General features: G+C 44.5%; 1 protein-coding gene and 1 long non-coding RNA gene across 3 annotated transcripts in view; one reads left to right on the forward strand and one right to left on the reverse strand.

Moving 5' to 3' along the window:
- Positions 1 to 3,995: 3,995 nt before the first annotated feature.
- On the reverse strand, positions 3,996 to 7,510 carry LOC123852751 (uncharacterized). The gene is made up of 2 exons (XR_008507050.2): positions 6,850 to 7,510; positions 3,996 to 5,222 (listed from the first exon to the last, which is right to left on the reverse strand). It is a non-coding gene; the product is annotated as an uncharacterized LOC123852751 (long non-coding RNA).
- A 132-nt stretch (positions 7,511 to 7,642) lies between these two features.
- The window catches only part of PTPRM (protein tyrosine phosphatase receptor type M), an 810,901-nt gene continuing 801,631 nt past the window's right edge, over positions 7,643 to 16,912 (forward strand). For both annotated transcript variants that reach the window (XM_045887027.3, XM_045887028.3), the window contains exon 1: positions 7,643 to 8,172. In XM_045887027.3, the coding sequence (XP_045742983.1) occupies positions 8,100 to 8,172 (73 nt within the window). In that variant the 5' untranslated portion in view covers positions 7,643 to 8,099. The remainder of the gene's footprint in view (positions 8,173 to 16,912) is intronic.

Consider the following 16,912-nt stretch of genomic DNA (forward strand, 5'->3'; position numbering starts at 1 on the left):
CAGCTCCAAAAAGAGATCGCAGGAAATGTTTTTTTCTAGGACTTCTTGGTGACTTAAACACAAGAAGGAGAGAGACTGTACAGTGATTGCTGGAGGACTCTGATGAAATCCTCCTAAATCAGTTTCTTTCTTGGTCTTTTTCCATATCCATGGAACCAGCCCCAAAACCACCCCTGATGTGTGTGTGGGAGGGTGCTGACTGAGACTAATGTCCTCAGTGCTGCTGGTGATGTAGCGACAGCCCAGCTTCCAGACAGGAAAGAGCCTGCCGTGGGGCTCTCCTGTCCTGGAGGGGCAGGGCTGACAGGCTATTCTGGTCAGAGGGGTGCTTCTGTGTGGGCTTTGTGTCCCCTCCTGCAGGATGTGGCAGTGGAAGGAAAGGGCACCATGTGACCTGTTTCCCCAGTGGGCCCCTCAATATAAAGTAGCCCTAGTGTCCTACTGACACAGAGCAGGGAAGTCACCCTGAGAGGTGTCCCTCCGTGCACAGTATACAAAACAACCCGCAGAGGCGACAGAAATCAGACTGTTCCAGAGATTCTCCAGCAGGTCACTTCCTGTTTCTACTATTCTGGGAACTCCAGTTTGGACATGGCTGGAAGAAAATGACATCTTCTAGTATACTGAGATCACCAGGTAGGATCCATCTTGCTATGGACCCCACGACTAAGTAGGGAATTTTTCGAGGAAATCAACCTACCTCTCCATTTTATCTAAAATAATGAAAAGGTAAAAGTTCCCATCAGAAACAGATTTAAAAAAAAAAAATGACCTATTTGCAAATTGTGAACTTTCAGCCCCACGTGGTAAAATGGCCTAGAAGAGCTACATAATAAACTTTAAGTTCATTAATTGAGGGGCCTGTTTATAAAGAAAGTTCATGCACACTGACATCAACTCTCTTACAATGCGATGGGGTAGACAAGACAGAAAGCACTCTTCTCATTTTGCAGATGAGCAATCAGGAAGGGCCTACCATGATAAACCATGTAGTTTTACTGCATATAATCTGCTGTTGGATCTGGGAGCTGATGTAACTGCATTTATGCCCCAAAGAAGAGTCTGATGAGAAGGGACAGGAATATCTGTTGAAGGTCTTCCCATCTAACTGGTATCTGGGCCCAGTTAGATATTTCTCCCCCATGTCTACCTACAGAACCCCAGCATAGAACTCTGCATCTAAACTCTCTTTAGTATTTGATTTTAAAATCAGTGGTTAATAACAAGAACTTGTATGTCACTAATAATGCAGCAAGAACTGTGTTAAACGCTTTACATTATTATCTCATTTAATTCTCATAACTGTGAAATGGGCACAATTATTACCTTCATTTTACTGATAAGGAAGCTGAAACACAGAGAGGTTAAATGATTTGCTCAATGTCACACAGACTAATGGTGTGAGGTTTAAGGTTTTTAAAAAGAATATGCAAATTCATTGCCCTAGTATCAACATTTTAGGAGATTAATTTATATTCCCAGGGTATTGTGGGCAAAGCAAAGAACTAAAACCTATTACTTCTCCCCTTTTAATTAGGCCATGAGAAGGAATTCCCGGGGCATCTAAAAATTCATCCTAGTTATTTAAGCCTTTATACAAAAGTGGCTTTGAACTGTGCTTGGATGAGCTTTGCCTTTTGTCAGTGACAGGTTCTGACCTTAGGTAGGATATAAGCAGCTACAGAAAAGGGCACCTGCCCCTGTTCTTTCTTCTTTTGTTCAGGTGAGAACAGGGTTTCATTGGTGAAAGTTTAAATGACCTGGTTCCTTCTGACCCTTGTGAAAAACTAATGAATGATGTGTTCTTCATTTTCATCTCATTCTCTCAGGTTTCATGTGCAGTATAGTCTCCCTCCACCCCTTATTTTCCAGGAATGGAAATACCTTCCAAGGCCCCCAGTGCATGCCTGAAACCACAGATGGTACCGAGTCCTATGTATACTATGTGTTTTTCTATATATACATACCTATGTTGAAAATGTAATTTATAAATTAGGCCCAGTAAGAGATTAACTAACCAATAATAGCATAGAACAATTATAACAATATACTGTAATAAAAGTTATGTGAATGTGGTCTCTCCCTCTCCCTCTCTCTCAAAATATCTTATTATACCATACTCACCCTCATCGTGATGGCTGTGAGATGAGAAAATGCCTACGTGATGAGATACACATTCAGAAGTGAGTGAACCTGTGAAGTGCTGGGTGAAAAGTTATCTCTGCTCCTCTCATGACCAGGCAGAGTAGAATCCAATGGTGAGTGTGTGTATAGTGCAGGGCTCTGCATATCACTGTGTCCAGTTTCCCCACTGCTGCCCCCTGGCTCACACTTCCCAGAGGTAAAGACAAATGGTTTGGGGGGGGGGGGCGCAGAGATTGGGATGCGATTCACTTAAAGCCTTGCTTAACCAGAGATCAACGCAATGAACGTATCAGGTTTGTTCAGTGCCTCCCAGTTCACACAGTTTCACATGTGATACCATTTCCCACAAGCCAGGAGACAGAAATTAACTAATTTAAATCACACTGTTGGGACTCAATCAAGTTGGACTCCAAACTCTGAGCTAGCTATCTCTGTCTCTGACTCCCTCTCTTTCTCCTTCTTTCCCTCCATTCATCCTTCCTCTCTCCCTTCTTTCATCCATCCATCCCACTCTCCTTCCTTCTTTTCATTCTTCCCTTTTTTTCAAGGACACACTATCGTTCATCAAGGAAAGAGAATACAGTACATCATTGTGGAAACCTATACAAGCATGCTTATTTACATTTCTTATCTCAATATACACTTTCAGAATCTAAATACACTTCTAAAAATGGTAATTAATCATTGCAGCAAGGCCTAGAAATGAGAATATGAGTAGCAGAAACAATGACAATCTTTTCTTTTCCATTTCTGCTGGGTCATGATAGCTCCAATTAAGTGACCTTGGCAGATATTTAAATGATTCTGTCTATGCTTTTTGGTGGGCCTGGTACTTTGGATGGTTAGGAACTTTCTGCATATGGTTAACCTCGAAATTCAACATAACATTTCAGATAGGTAGGGATGTATTATGGTCAGATCAGTTTTCTCTTCTTTCTTTTTTTTAATTTACATTTTGACTTTAGTGAGGTTTGGACAAGTTTCAAGAACAGAGTAATTACTGCCAAAGATATCATCATTGCATAACGATAGTTGGCAGTTCTGCCTGCAGACCCGGCAAAGTGGGCTCCTGCCCTGAGTGTGTGCCTCATCGGGCCCTGAGTATCACAACCTATACAAATGAATTTATTAAGGGACACATGGTCACCTCTGTCACTAGGGTTCTGGTGTTCAGTGATGAGAGAGCATAAAACAGGACCCTAAACATCTGATCTCAAAGCCAACTCTATTCAGGCTTTGCAACTTTTGTCCCATGGACTTGAAACAGCACTGTGGCTTTCCCTGTGCCCTAACATGGCAGATGGACACTCCTAGGTGTGTAGATGGTGTAGTGTCAGAGAATTTAGTTAAAAGAAAAGTCAAATTAATTAAAAATCAAGTCCTTCCTTTCAGATAGCAAGAATATTAAACCGTTTTAAATAATGAGAAGTATTTCCTAGTAGTGCCAACCATTAATTTTCTTGCTTCTCTTCATGTTCTAATTCATGGTTCTGGAAAGAGTCACACATTAGTATAGTATTTGCATATAGTTGAGCATGGTGATTGAGGAATATGTCCCAAATTAAGTAATATTACTGTTAAAATATAGCAGGTGAAACATGATACTGATTCTTTACATTGACACAGGGCTCGATGTGCTAGAATTGCTAATAGGGTAGGTTTCCATTTTAGTAAAAAATTAATAAGGTATAATTGAATTTTCAAATGGTTAAGTAAAAATTTTAAGCCTTTTCTGAATAATTTTTATTTATTTCAATGTTGGTATTCATAATCATAATCTGTAGTTTGCATTTTAATTCTGATAACTTTGAACCATTTGGAAGAAAATAACTTTCAACAATTACAGGATGGTAATTATACTTTTCTGATTTAGAAATTTTAATTGACATTTTTGATGAAAATATATATTCAAATTTTATATAATTTGAATACAGTAATCTTTTAGCATTGTTGTCCAATAGAATCTTCTGTGATAATAAAAATGTTCCGTATCTGTGCTGTTGAATACAGTGACCACCAGCCATATGTGGCTCCTGAGCACTTGTTTTTGCCACTGAGAAACAAAACTGATATGTGACTGGGTTCTCACACACAGAACAGCATAGAGTCAGATCATTACTGACAGGTGAATACAAATTATGTGACAATCTTGTTTATAGCAACATATTAGTGATTTTACTAAAATAAAGGGGAAATCAATTTTATAAATATTAATATATGAATCATCTATGCTTTGATTACTTCTCCATATAGTCAGACTATCAACAGATCTAAATGTGCATAATGATATATTCAGATGTCTGATATTTTGCTGACTTTTCTCATATAAAAACTATAGATTTTCTTACCTTTCAGTATTTTTGTTAATTTGTCAGGATAGGAAAATACAACACATGTATAATAATATGCTAACTTGATTAATAACTTTGAGATATTGACATGTGTCTCCATTTATATACTCTTGCCCCAAGCCCACCAATATTAGGGGCTGGCTTGAAAGCCCTAACTCTGACCAGCCATTCTGTAAATGTCACTATTGTCCCCAGAGAGCCATGAGTATCCTGTAGTTTGACTAAAATAAAAAATCTTGCCTGCTGAAAAAAGAAGTGAAAGCAAATGTCCCTCTGGGAGGATTCCTACAGCGTCCCTTCCTTAGGGAAAGTCTAATGCATTCATTTTCTTTTTTTTAATATTTATTGTTATGTTCATCACCATACATTACATCATTAGTTTTTGATGTAGTGTTCCATGATTGTGCATAACACCCAGTGCTCCATGCAGAACGTGCCCTCTTTAATACCCATCACCAGGCTAAACCATCCCCCCAACCCCCTCCCCTCTAGAACCCTCAGTTTGTTTTTCAGAGTCCATCGTCTCTCATGGTTCATCTCCCCCTCCGATTTCCCCCCCTTCATTCTTCCTCTCCTGCTATCTTCTTCTTCTTTTTTCTTCACATATATTGCATTATTTGTTTCAGAGGTACAGGTCTGTTGAATCACAGACCTGTACCTCTAATCCATTCATTTTCAATAGAGGCCTTCTATTTGGGCTCAAAGTTGCTTTGACCAGTTACCTATCTGTAAGAGAGAGTAAATAAACAGTTGTCAAGAAATGGAAACAGAAGGAGCCCCTGGTAAAAATCTGTCACTGCTTGCAATGTGGATTGCAGGCTTATAGGGGTAGAGGCTTAACATTGTAATGTTTAGGAAACAGATAATGCAAACTCATTGACCCTCCCACTAAGCTTTAACAACAGGAAGAAGGGACAAGGTATCTTCAGGTTACCAGGGTAGCAGTAGTTGGAATCTCTGCAGGGCTTTCTCTCCTCTGGTGCAAAGAAAAGCTACAAGTACAGCTGCCTCCCAACCCACCACCAAGGCACCTTCCACATTCCTTGCCTGTGGGTGCTCCACGCTAAGGCTGTTCCACACTTTCTTCTGAGGTCCCCAGCGGGGTGAGTCCCAGTTGTCCACAGTGGTAACCTGCTCATTGATATACCTATATTGGCTTATTTTATTTTATTTTGCCCCTTTGTCTCACTTTCCAATTCCTCTTGTACTGCTTCCTGGGATTAGTTCCCTAGTAGATATCACTTGCACATATACCCTCACCTCCAGGTCTTTTTCTGGGGGAGCCCAGCCTAAGACAACCTCCAGCATGCACCACAGTGTCTGGCATATAGTATGGCCTTAAGAGATATTTGCTGAAAGAATTAACGTAGTTTGCAAAGGAAATCCTACCCTAATATTAACTTCACCCAGTTTAAGGAAGTTACTAAAAAAGAAAGCAACTAGATTGACTTTTACCTCATCTGGATGCTCCATGCATCTCCCAGCATAAAAATTGCATTGGCAAGCACATTACCATTCAAAAAAGGCAAATTTAGGCTCCATCACAGTGCACACATGCCCTTAATAAATGGGAAGCCCAGGTTGCAGATTGGACTGTCCTCACTTGCTGAGCCTTTGAGGTATGTGGCTCCCTTCCTGCTTTGATACTTCAACTGTTCATTTTGCGTTTAAAGATAAGGCTCAACAAATACGTATTTGTGAGAAGTAGCAGGATGATGTAAAATCATTAAGAAGTAAATGATTAATATGGAGCCCTTTAAAGAGCACTTCTCATAAGGATCCAGTAAGTGGAATTCCTGAAGGAGTTTTTGTTGGGACACCAAAAGCAAAAGTCCTCTAGTCCCAAAATTTGCCCCGGCGAGGTTCTTGTCTGTTGGTTCTGGGTTCCGCTGGAGGCCGCGTGGAGGTCAGCGTGGGATCAACGTACTTTTGGGGCTTTTATAAGCACTAGGTGGAAGCAGTGCAGGAGAGCTCTGGGGCACACCTGCATCATGGGTTTGCCTTTTGGCCCGTGTCATTGCCCGTGCTAGAACACAGTGTTACTTTCGTTAGTTACTTCGGTTTCTAATTTAACCTCTTCCCAAGCCCCTCTATTGCGTTTATTAGCTAGGACTGGCGTCTCCAGCTGGGGGGTGTTGGCTCAGTGTGCTTATTCTCAGGGAGAGAGAAGAATCACCTTTTTTTTCCTTTGTAATTTGATAAAGCGAACCTCTTTACTGAAGCATCAGAAGCTTTTAAATTAATAAAATAGTCATCCCAAGCACAAAATGGTAAATTAACTATTTCAAGACATGGTTTGATTCATTACCCACGCCTCCTCCGCACCCGTTCCCCAACACTTTGCACCTCTTACAGAAATCAGGGGTTAGGTCCAAAGCCTCGTTTCGGCGTGACCACCGCCTTCGGGGCATTGCCCGCAGCTCGCTCCGTCCCACGCGGGACAACCTCGCGACTGCGGGGGCCCCGGGGACAGGCGCTTCTGTTCCCGCGGGCCGGCTGGCGCGCTGCAGGGTCGCGGCGCTCGCGGGCGCCCGCTCTGTCCTCGGCGCCCGCCAACTTCGCTCCGGCCGCGGCCCCTCGGATCCTGCTCGATCTGCCGGCTCGCCTTCCCCGCGGCGGCTGGGGAGCGCGGGTCCTGCGACGCCCGGGCGCAGCCGGCCCTGCTCTGCTACACCGCCGTCCGGCGCCGGGCGGCGAGGACGGAGCTGCTTCGCCGCGCCCGCCGGGCCGCAGGCCGCTGGTCCCGCCCGCCGCTCGCACAAACTACTAGGTGCTCGTGACCCGGGACAAACTTCTGGCTGAGGCGCAGCCCTCACATAGTCACCCTTCCGGAAGCCAGGCATAGAGCAGAAGACGCGGCTGGGGAAAAGAGGGAGAGGGGGAGGGTGGAAGCGGTGTCGCCGCTCCTCTCCGCGCGGGTGACGCCGCACCGGCGGCGGCGGCGGCGGCGGCGGCGGCGGCCGCCCCCAGTCGAGTTCCCTCCCGGAGGCGCCGCGGCCGCGGAGCGCCGGGGCGCGGGCCGGCGGGGCTGGGCGCTCACGCCCTCTAGCGGGCCGCGGCGGGGCCGGGCGGCCGTGACGTGGGCGCTCCCTTCAGCCGGCCTGCGGGGCACCGCCAGTCAGTCGCGGAGCAAGAGCCCCGCGCAGAGCCGGCGCGGGCTCGGCCATCGGCGCACCGCCGCCCCCGGGGCTGGGCTCGCGCCTGCGGGCGCAGAGGCGGCGGTCAGGACGCGCGCGCCCAGCGCCACGGCCACGGCCGGCGGCTCGGGTTCCGAGCAGGGGAAGGAGAGCGGCGGCGGGTGCAGGCGCCGGAACGGAGGGCGGATTTTGGCTCCGCGGGCGCGCCCTCCGCTCCTTCTCGCAGCCGCGCCATACGCCTAGTGGGGCAGGCGGCAGGGGAAGAGGAGCCAGGACCCTCTCCCCCGGCCTCTGGAGCTGCCGGAGTTCGGACTTCTGCAACTGTTGACACTTTGGAGCTCCGGTTCTGTTTTTGGCTGTTTACCTTTCTCTTCTGGCTGCCTGGAAATCCAAGCTCCCGTCCGCCCTCCGCCCTCGCGCGCCCACCCAGCGCCGCCTGGGAGCGGCCCGGCGCGCACTCGGCAACATGAGGAGACTTGGGACATGCCTGGCGACTTTGGCCGGACTTTTGCTAACTGCAGCAGGGGAGACGTTTTCAGGTAGGTGGGACCGTTTGTGCCGCCGCCGGGGACGCGAGGGCCGGAGCGGGGGCCCGGGACGCCGGCAGCTCCCAGGCCTGGAGAGCCCGAGGCGGGCAGCGGGTCCGGGGCGGGGGCGCAGCGGGTCCGGGGCGGGGGCGCGGCGGGCCCGGCACAGCTGCTGTTCGTTAGCCGGCGCTGGAGAAGGGGCCGGTGGGGAGGGCGGGCACCGGCAACTCGGGCAGCAGGAGCCGGCGAGCCCCGAGCACTAGCTTCAAAGCTCGGACCCTCGTCTCGCCCCCGCACCCCGCGGCCTGGCCTCGTGCTTGGGGCGGACCGCTGCCACTCCGAGTCCCCGGCCGGCTCCTAGAGGAACAGCAGAAAACTTTGCTTGAAGTTCGGCGCGGCAGCCCCGGGCCGCCGGGCGTGGGCGCTGAGCGATCTCTACGACCCGGAGCAGCGGCCAAGCCGGGTCGCCGGTGCCCGGCTGCGCTCGCGGCGATCGTCCAGACCCTGCAGCAGCTCCGGTGGTGGCGTTCGCCCGGCGCCCTGCCCTTCCTGCCGCCGCCCCCAGCCCCTCGCGGCCGGCGACCCCGGCTTATTGAGACGGTCGCGCGGCGGCTCCAAAGAGCCTGGGCGGGCGTTTCTCGTCGGTCCCAGCGGGAGGACCCGGCAGCCCAGGAGGGAGCGTCCAGGCTCCCAGGCCCCGGGCCAACGCGGCCTTGCGCTCTCCGGGCCCCACCTACCCGCCCTCGGTCCCCAGCGGAGCGCTGCGGCCAGTGGCAGCTTGTTAACCCAGCCCCGGCGCCCGGGGTCCCAGGTGGGAAGAGAGGGACTGTGCGTGCAAGTGTGTGTGTGTGTGTGTGTGTGTGCGCGCTCGCGCGCGCTCACCCGCGCGCGTGTGTCTAGTAACACGCGCGGGGGCATGCCGAGCCGGGAGGAGCCCCTCGCGGAGAGGACCTGTAGACCCCAGGGGTGGGGGTCAGGCGTGGGCCCAATGCCGCACAGTGTTACAGGGGTTACCTCTAGATTGTCATCAGTACCTGGAGCACACATGTGGATGCACGGCAGACGCGTGCACATTTGCACACTTTTTCATATATATTAGTTTCATTAAGGTCCACGTATAATGGTGGACCTGGGCTTCTTGTTTTTAATATAATAAAACCCCCAGTAATTTGGCCATAAACTTGGGTTGCAAAACAGGTTTCTATGTTTATTAGGGAGGAATGAATAAGTTGGACCTTTAAAAATTTTTTTTGGTGAAGGGGTTTTTCACTGACGGTAAAATGCATATTCTAAACATTGGAGATGTTTGGCTGCCTGGTCTCTGGAAACATAAATTTTTACTTTCTTGGAGTCCTCGGTGCACATAGATAGGCACAGATGCCTGTGTCCTGTGTGTTGCTGAGCTCCAGGACCCTTGACCGCAGTGGGTCGCAAAGATGAAAATGAGATTGTGGTTGGCAGTTTGCTCTGTACTGTGAAATGCAAACTGTCAACTTCAATAAAGAAATACCCTTTCCCTAAGTCTAGTATTTCCTTAACTGTCTCGTAAGTGCACGTGCTCCAGGATTTAAAACGATACACTGCTGCCTGATATAAAATTGATGCAAATTTTGGCCTTCATTCTTTCTTATTAGCAAATTATGGAGTCAACTCACCAGTTTTAGAGCCTGGTAACTGGTTAGTGTTAGAAGCCAAATATGAGGGCCTTAGTGATGGTTTTCTCTTTATTAAGATTCATAACTCCCTGGCGGAGATTTGTTTAAAGTTAAGCCTGTCAAGTAGCGTTTGGATGGATTTTTAAGTTGTGTGCAAGGGGATGGTAGCAAGTATATATGTAGCTTATTTAAAGCATCAGTCCTTTTATCATTAGAAAGGATTTCAGCATTAGGTAGTACTGACCTGTGTCCTTGTGAAGGCTGATTTAAACTGTCAAACCCAAAGAAACTTTTACTAAAATTTAGCCATATTTTTTTCTTTCAGAGGAAATACATCATCCTATTTGTTATTATACCATTAACTGGGTTGTGCTTTCTGAGTTATCCTAGTATGTTAGTGGGCAAAGGGGGAATGAAGCATGGTATCCGAGAGATTATGTTGAAATGTTGAAACTGTAAATATTTGAAGTTGGCAAATTTTGTGTATACAACGATCAGATATGTTGCCATGCATTATGTTTTTTCTCTCCACTTTACATTTTAGATAGTGTAGGTGTGGGGCTCCTAATGCTTTGGAAAAGTCAGTTTCTCTGTGTATGTTGGGAAAGTTATGAGTGACATTGATACTTACTTCTTTTTAGGATTCTTCTGGAATGTTATAATAATTGGCTGCTTTTCACCTGACACACCTGCTGTGATAATCAATTTAGGGATAGAGGCGATAGATTGTAAGCGCCTTGAAGGCTAAGTTAATATTTTTTTCCTTCTTGGTTCCCCATAAAACACTTAGCATGAAGTCTTAGGTTTAACAGGCAAGCACAGTTTGTTGAATAAAAAGCTGATGTGAATGCTGATCATTTGCAAGTATTCACATTGTACAAGAATTAAACTGATACAGAAGGGAGGGAGAGGGATGATTGTAGGAAGTTAGACTTGGCTGGCATTTCCCTGACTTTGAAATGAACATTTTTCACAAGGGTTTCACAAGGGGGTTAGGCCACCCAATGGCCGAAATCATGAGATTTTATGTGATCAGTGTGTTTTTTTTGTGCGACTGAGATTTATACACATGGGACTTTGCTCTTCCCCTTCTGCAGTGCTCTCAATCTCCTGTCCTCTTTGGGAAGGGTTTGGAATTTATATGGTTATTAATTAATCATTTCTGGAAATGGACTATAGGGAGTTTGGATTCCAGAGATCAGAAATGGAATGCTAAACTTACTAGAAGAAAAAAAGAATTCAGTTTGTGGTTCACGTGGACTTTATTTACTATAAACATTCCATTTTAAAAATTGTTTTCCATCTTTACAATTTCTAATTTGTTAATATTCTGGGAATTTCTAATGCCAGTATTCTTATTGGAGGCTCACTGTCTGCCTTCTAGGCTTTTAATGGTCATTAAAAATAACTTTTGTGAAAAGGAATCGAGTCAGACTCAAGGAAGTGAAATCATTTTACTTTTGTTTGAAAATCTCTTTTCCATGGTGAGAAGCCAAATAGCTGGCAAGTCATTCCTCTTTGACCCGAATTCTTAAAAGCTGGGTTGTAATATATATTATACAACAAAGTGTTTAGTTTTACATTATAATAGATCTGATATGTTAAGTTCTCTTAAGCAAACTGGTTTGCAGAGATAGAAATACAAACAGGTTTGGCCCTTTGTTTCTTCCACAGTATTTGGAATAAATTAAACCTTAACATAACCTTGTGAATTTGGGATTCTTGTGGAAAAAAATTATTTAAAAAATACTTTTAAGGGTATTTGTGGGAAAACAGGCAACATTGGAATGAAGTCTATAGTTTAGTTAGTAGTACTGTACCAGTGTTTAATTTCTTAATTTTGGAAATTCTACGAGGGTTATGTCAGATGTAAATGTTAGGGAAAGGTGGGTAAAGCTTGAAATCTATATATTTTTTGCAACTTTTCTGTTAAGTCTAAATTACTTTAAAATACAAAATATTAAAGTACCCTTTACAAAAAGTGGGAATAGATATATTTAGCAATGTGATTTATTTTTCTTTTTCAGGTAACAATAGTTATGACATTTTACATTTTTATGGTGCTTTAACTAGATTGATAATTCATATGATGAAAATACTTCAAATTTAAATCAGTGAGCATGAAAGAAATATGCCAAGAAATTACTGTAACATTTTTAGCGTTATGTGTATGTAGGGAAGTATTTATTGCTTGAGCGTAATAAATTGTTCTGATCTGGAAAATTACAGGCTTTAGTCTCTCATGTTTCCAAAGGGTTTTTATGCACTTTTTTGGGAGTGCAGTTACTTACATATTATGATATATGGGTAAGTGTGTTTATAACTTGAGTAATTCTAAAAGAACTTTCCTTAATAAACAAGTAATCTGATTTATGCCTTCAGATTAAATAAACCATGTATGAAAGAAGCATAGCCTTTAGTTTTGGCAAAAGTTGGTTTTAAAATTTAAGTATTTTCTGTTTCAATTATATAGAAGTTATTTGAATTTTTCCATGATAGTTCTGTAACAATTATAGTACATTCTAGGAACTGGTAGGTTTTATGTGTCTGTTTGGTAGAGGAACTGTTTTGAATTGAGTATGGCTTCCTTTCAGTTTTTGTTTCAGGATTTATTAAGTTTTCTAGAATGAGCATGTATCAATTAAATATCGCAAGACATAGTTTTCAGCTAGAGGTCAGGCATGTTAATAAGTAGTTACATATTTTTTTTGGCAGTATAACATTTTTCTTAAGGGTGGTGTCTACCACACCATGCCCTTTAGTTTCATTCTGAGATTCTTCTCTTTGAAAACCAACTTTCCCACAAACTTTCTTAAGTTTCATATCTCAGTTATTATCTTTATGAATATAACACATTAATAAGTTTATTTTGTAAGTGGGAAAAGGGTTAATGACTAATGTGTTTCAGATTCACTAGTGAAACATTTAAAAAGATGCAAAATCATATAAACCTCCCATCCTAAGAGGATGCAGCTTCTCGGGTTCCCAAAATATTGCTAAAATACTGCTGTGGTTGCAGTTCAGTCCTCAGGAAGGCTGAGCTTACTCTGTAGCTCTGAAAAACTCAACAGAGAAAAATAACTAGGGCTGGTGTTGGGTGGGGAGCAGGAAAGCTTTAGTCACCAACCTTGGGAGTCTGTAGTACCTCCACCATGGAATGGAAGCGTGTGAGAGGCGAATCAAAGAAAACAGGCATGAGAAGAAAAGTGTTATGCATTCAGGCATCCGTGATGTGTGTTCTGGAGGTCCTAGCAGAGGAGGGTCACTGCACTTACGCTCTCTTTGCTCTTAAGGATGGAACCTATGGAAAAGAAAGGGGAGGTAATCAAATGAGTGACACGTGGGCACGTAGGTCATGCTGACATCTTGCACGTTAGTGGCTTTAGGTGGCCTTGGGGAGGGCCTGGGGGTATTGAGCCCCTGTTGATGGCAAGCTGTGTTCACACCTGTGCTTCTTAAAATTTAGTGTGCCCAAGGATCCCCTGGAGTGGCCCTTCCCTCTGTTGATTTCTGGGGCAGAGCTGTGGTGATTCTGGAGTGGAAGGTTCATGGAGGGTCTCACAGCATCCCCAGGGAATCCTGGTTTGTGGCCACAGTTGGAGAAATGTTGATCTAAAAAAGTAGTTCTGAAAGTGTTGTCCTTGGACCAGCGGCATGAGCATCACTTGCCTCCCCCCTCACCCCCCCCCCGACCTACTGAATCTGAAACTGGTGGAGGGGTGAGGGGGGACGGGCCACTGTCTGTGTTGGAACAGGCCCTTGAGGGCATTCTGATGCTCCAAGAACTATTTTTCTGAAAGAACTGGGATCCTCATCCTGCATGATCAGCCTCCCTTGATAAGGGTTGAAAGAGAACCAGGGGTGAAAACAGACTTCATATTCATGCACTTATTAGCCTCCTGATGAACACAGCCAAAATGATGAACAGGCGGATGTGCCTGTGCTACAACTCTCAGCCTGTTAGGTGAAACCGCCAGTGTGACATTTCAAATAATAGTCTTACCTGGGGAAGATACTGGATCCAGCCAGTTGTAAAACTTAAATAGAAAAAGTTTCCTGCAATTTTACTTACCACAACATAAAGTTTTAATTAAATTTTGCAGTAATGATTAGCCTTTGGAAATTTCTCTGGGTGGTTATTGTGTATAGAAGGTACTTGTTTTGTTGTAATAAGTGCATAGCCCAATGTGCCTACAGAATAATGCCTTTAGGTCAAGTAAATATCGAGCATTTACTGTTTGTAAAGCCCCTTTATAGGGGAGCATTGAGGTGGTAGTGGGCAAAGATAAGAAAGATACAGTTACGATGCTTTGTCCGTTTATTAAAAGTTTCAAAATCCACTGACAAAGAAACAAGGACTTTGTTAGGACAGAAGTGGAAATTAATGTACAAGAAATTTGGCATTTTAATGTGGAAATGTGAAACTTTGCCTTTGGAAATGAACTCAACTTCCTGATGGAAAATAAAAAGTTTTCATTATTCATCTCTTTAGCGTACTGCTGGTGCATATCCTAAAAGAGAGCCTTGTATTTCTGTTATCCACAAAAGAGAGTCATTGCCATCTCTGTCATGTAATACCCCAGGTAAATAAAAGCGATTGTGAGGTTATTGAACAGATTTATCCTGAAAACATTGTCACCAGCCTTTCAGAGAATCAAGTCACAGAGTGTTTTCCACAAGGCAGGCTGGCCTGCTTCCTGCTCCTCCTGCGGCAATCCGTAGCTGAGCACTAGGTGTAGCTGCATCCTTAAGCCCACCGGTCTGAGCCAGGGGAGGCCCGGCCTTACCCACCGAAGGCTTCCAGCGCTCACAGCCAAAGGAAGGCGTGCTGTGCAGTGCACCTTCATCTGCTTGTCCACCTGGCTGACTTTTCTCCGTAAAATTAAACTCTTTAGTGGAAGTTGTAGTTCTCATAGTCATCATTTTTCGTTGGTTGTAGTTCAGCACTGACCCAAAGACAACTTTAACTTTCTCGTTTTCCTTCTTTTTTTCTGTGTCTGTTGCTGCTATTCTATATATAGCAGTGGAGCTAGAAGAAGTAGTATATATCTGCCAACTAAGTAAGAGTTCATGTTAACCTTTGGGCCCTTCTCCATCAGGCCTTTTGGCAAGAGGCCAGAAAAGACAGTGGAATGGAGAGCCCTGGGCAGGTGTGTGACATCGGTAGGAAGCGGCTCCTGTACTTTGCTTACATCTGCAAGAGATGACTTCTGTGGCATTGTCAATTTAGGTATATCATTCAGGAAGTCATTACAATTAGCAATGGAAATCTGATGCCATTAATTTGCCTGCTTAAAACAGAGAAGATGAATGTGTCATTAAAAACTTTTTATCTGAAACCCAAGTGTTGGAAGCAAGGGGAGGGAGAGGACCTGATGGAAGGCAGTGTCACTCACTTTATATCTGGGGTTGTTGGGGAGGGCTGTGACCTGGAAGTCACAGAGGGCAGTGACCCAGCATGTGAGGGAGAGGATGCATAAGAGCAGACTTTTCAGGCACTTGTCAAAACAGATGTGTTTTTGGAATCTCCCTTGGAGGAAAAGGCCACCGTTAACAGACTGATTTATTTCAGAATACAACAGTCTAAGCAGAAGCAAAGCATTTACTTTTTATGGGCTGCAAAGCATAAAAGCTTATAGAGCATCAGTTTGTTTTCAGATGGGTGAATATTCATTTTGATCTCGTTCCTATTCAGTATGCAGAAAGCAGATTTATTGCATACAAGGGGAAGAATGTGTTTTAGTTTGCATTACTGTGGAAGTCAGAGGCCCCATTCCCTCTCCCCAGCTTCCAGCTGTGGAATCCACGGCAGGTTCACAGGTAGGCTTCTGACAGCAGGAGGCAGGGCATTGGACCACACCTTGTTTGCAGTCTGTGTTTGATGGATCCTGTTTGATCTCTCTTCTCCGTTGGAGTATTTTGAGGTACTTTAAATAATGTCCCAACCACATGCTTGAAATGAACTCATTGTATACTCTCTGGACGCAAAAGTATAAAGTGGCCTAAAGCATTACTTTTATAATTAATACTTGATGGGGTGCCTGGGTGGTTCAGTTGGTTAAGCTCCCAACTCTTGATTTAGGCTCAGGTCATGATCCCAGGGCTGTGAAATCCAGCCCTGCATTGGGCTCCATGGGTGTGGAGCCTACTTAATTCAGAGAAAGGGGAACCCTCTTACACTGTTGGTGGGAATGCAAACTGATACAGCCACTCAGGGAAACAGTACGGAGGTTCCTCACAAAGTTAAAAATAGAGCTACCCTATGATCCAGCAATTACACTACTAGGTATTTATTCAAAGGATACAAACATAATGATTCAAAGGGGCACATGCACCCCAATGTTCACAATAGCCAAAATATGGAAAGAGCCCAGGTGTCCATTTACAAATGAATGGCTAAAGATACACACACACACACACACAATGGAGTATTACTCAGCCATCAAAAAGAACGAAATCTTGCCATTTGTCATGACGTGGATGGGACTAGAGGGTATTATGCTAAGTGAAATGAATCAGAGAAAGACAAATACCATATGATCTCACTCATATTTGGAATTTAAGTAACAAAACTGATGAACATAGGGGAAGGGGAGGAAAAATAAGACAAAAATAGAAAGAGGCAAACCACATTAGAGTTAGAGACTCTTAACTCTAGGGAAAAAACTGAGGGTTGCTGGAGGGGAGGTGGGTGGGGGGGATGGGGTAACTGGGTGATGGGCATTAAGGAGGGCACTTGATGAAATGAGCACTGGGTGTTATATGCAACTGATGAAATTCTACCCCTGAAACTAATATGTTAACTAGCTTGAATTTAAATAATAATAACATAATTGAAAGTGTTTTGACATTGAAATAAATGATTCCATAAGGAGGAAAAAGAAAGATTCTCTCCTTCTCTCCTTCCCTCCCCCTCCTCCCTCTCTTAAAAAAAAAATAAATACTGATGATATATAAAATAAAAATCAAATCACTGGGCAATGTATAGTGTGTATTAATTACTTAATATATTTGTTGAATGAATGCAGAAGTGAAGTTCCCTTGGGGAGGGAAAATATCAAAGTACTTATGCTTATTGCCTTTTTTTTTTCTTCTTC

Source organism: Mirounga angustirostris, unplaced genomic scaffold (assembly GCF_029215605.1).
Source record: "Mirounga angustirostris isolate CCGP_5_RB_7025 unplaced genomic scaffold, mMirAng1.0.hap1 SCAF_14, whole genome shotgun sequence".
Lineage (NCBI taxonomy): Eukaryota > Metazoa > Chordata > Mammalia > Carnivora > Phocidae > Mirounga > Mirounga angustirostris.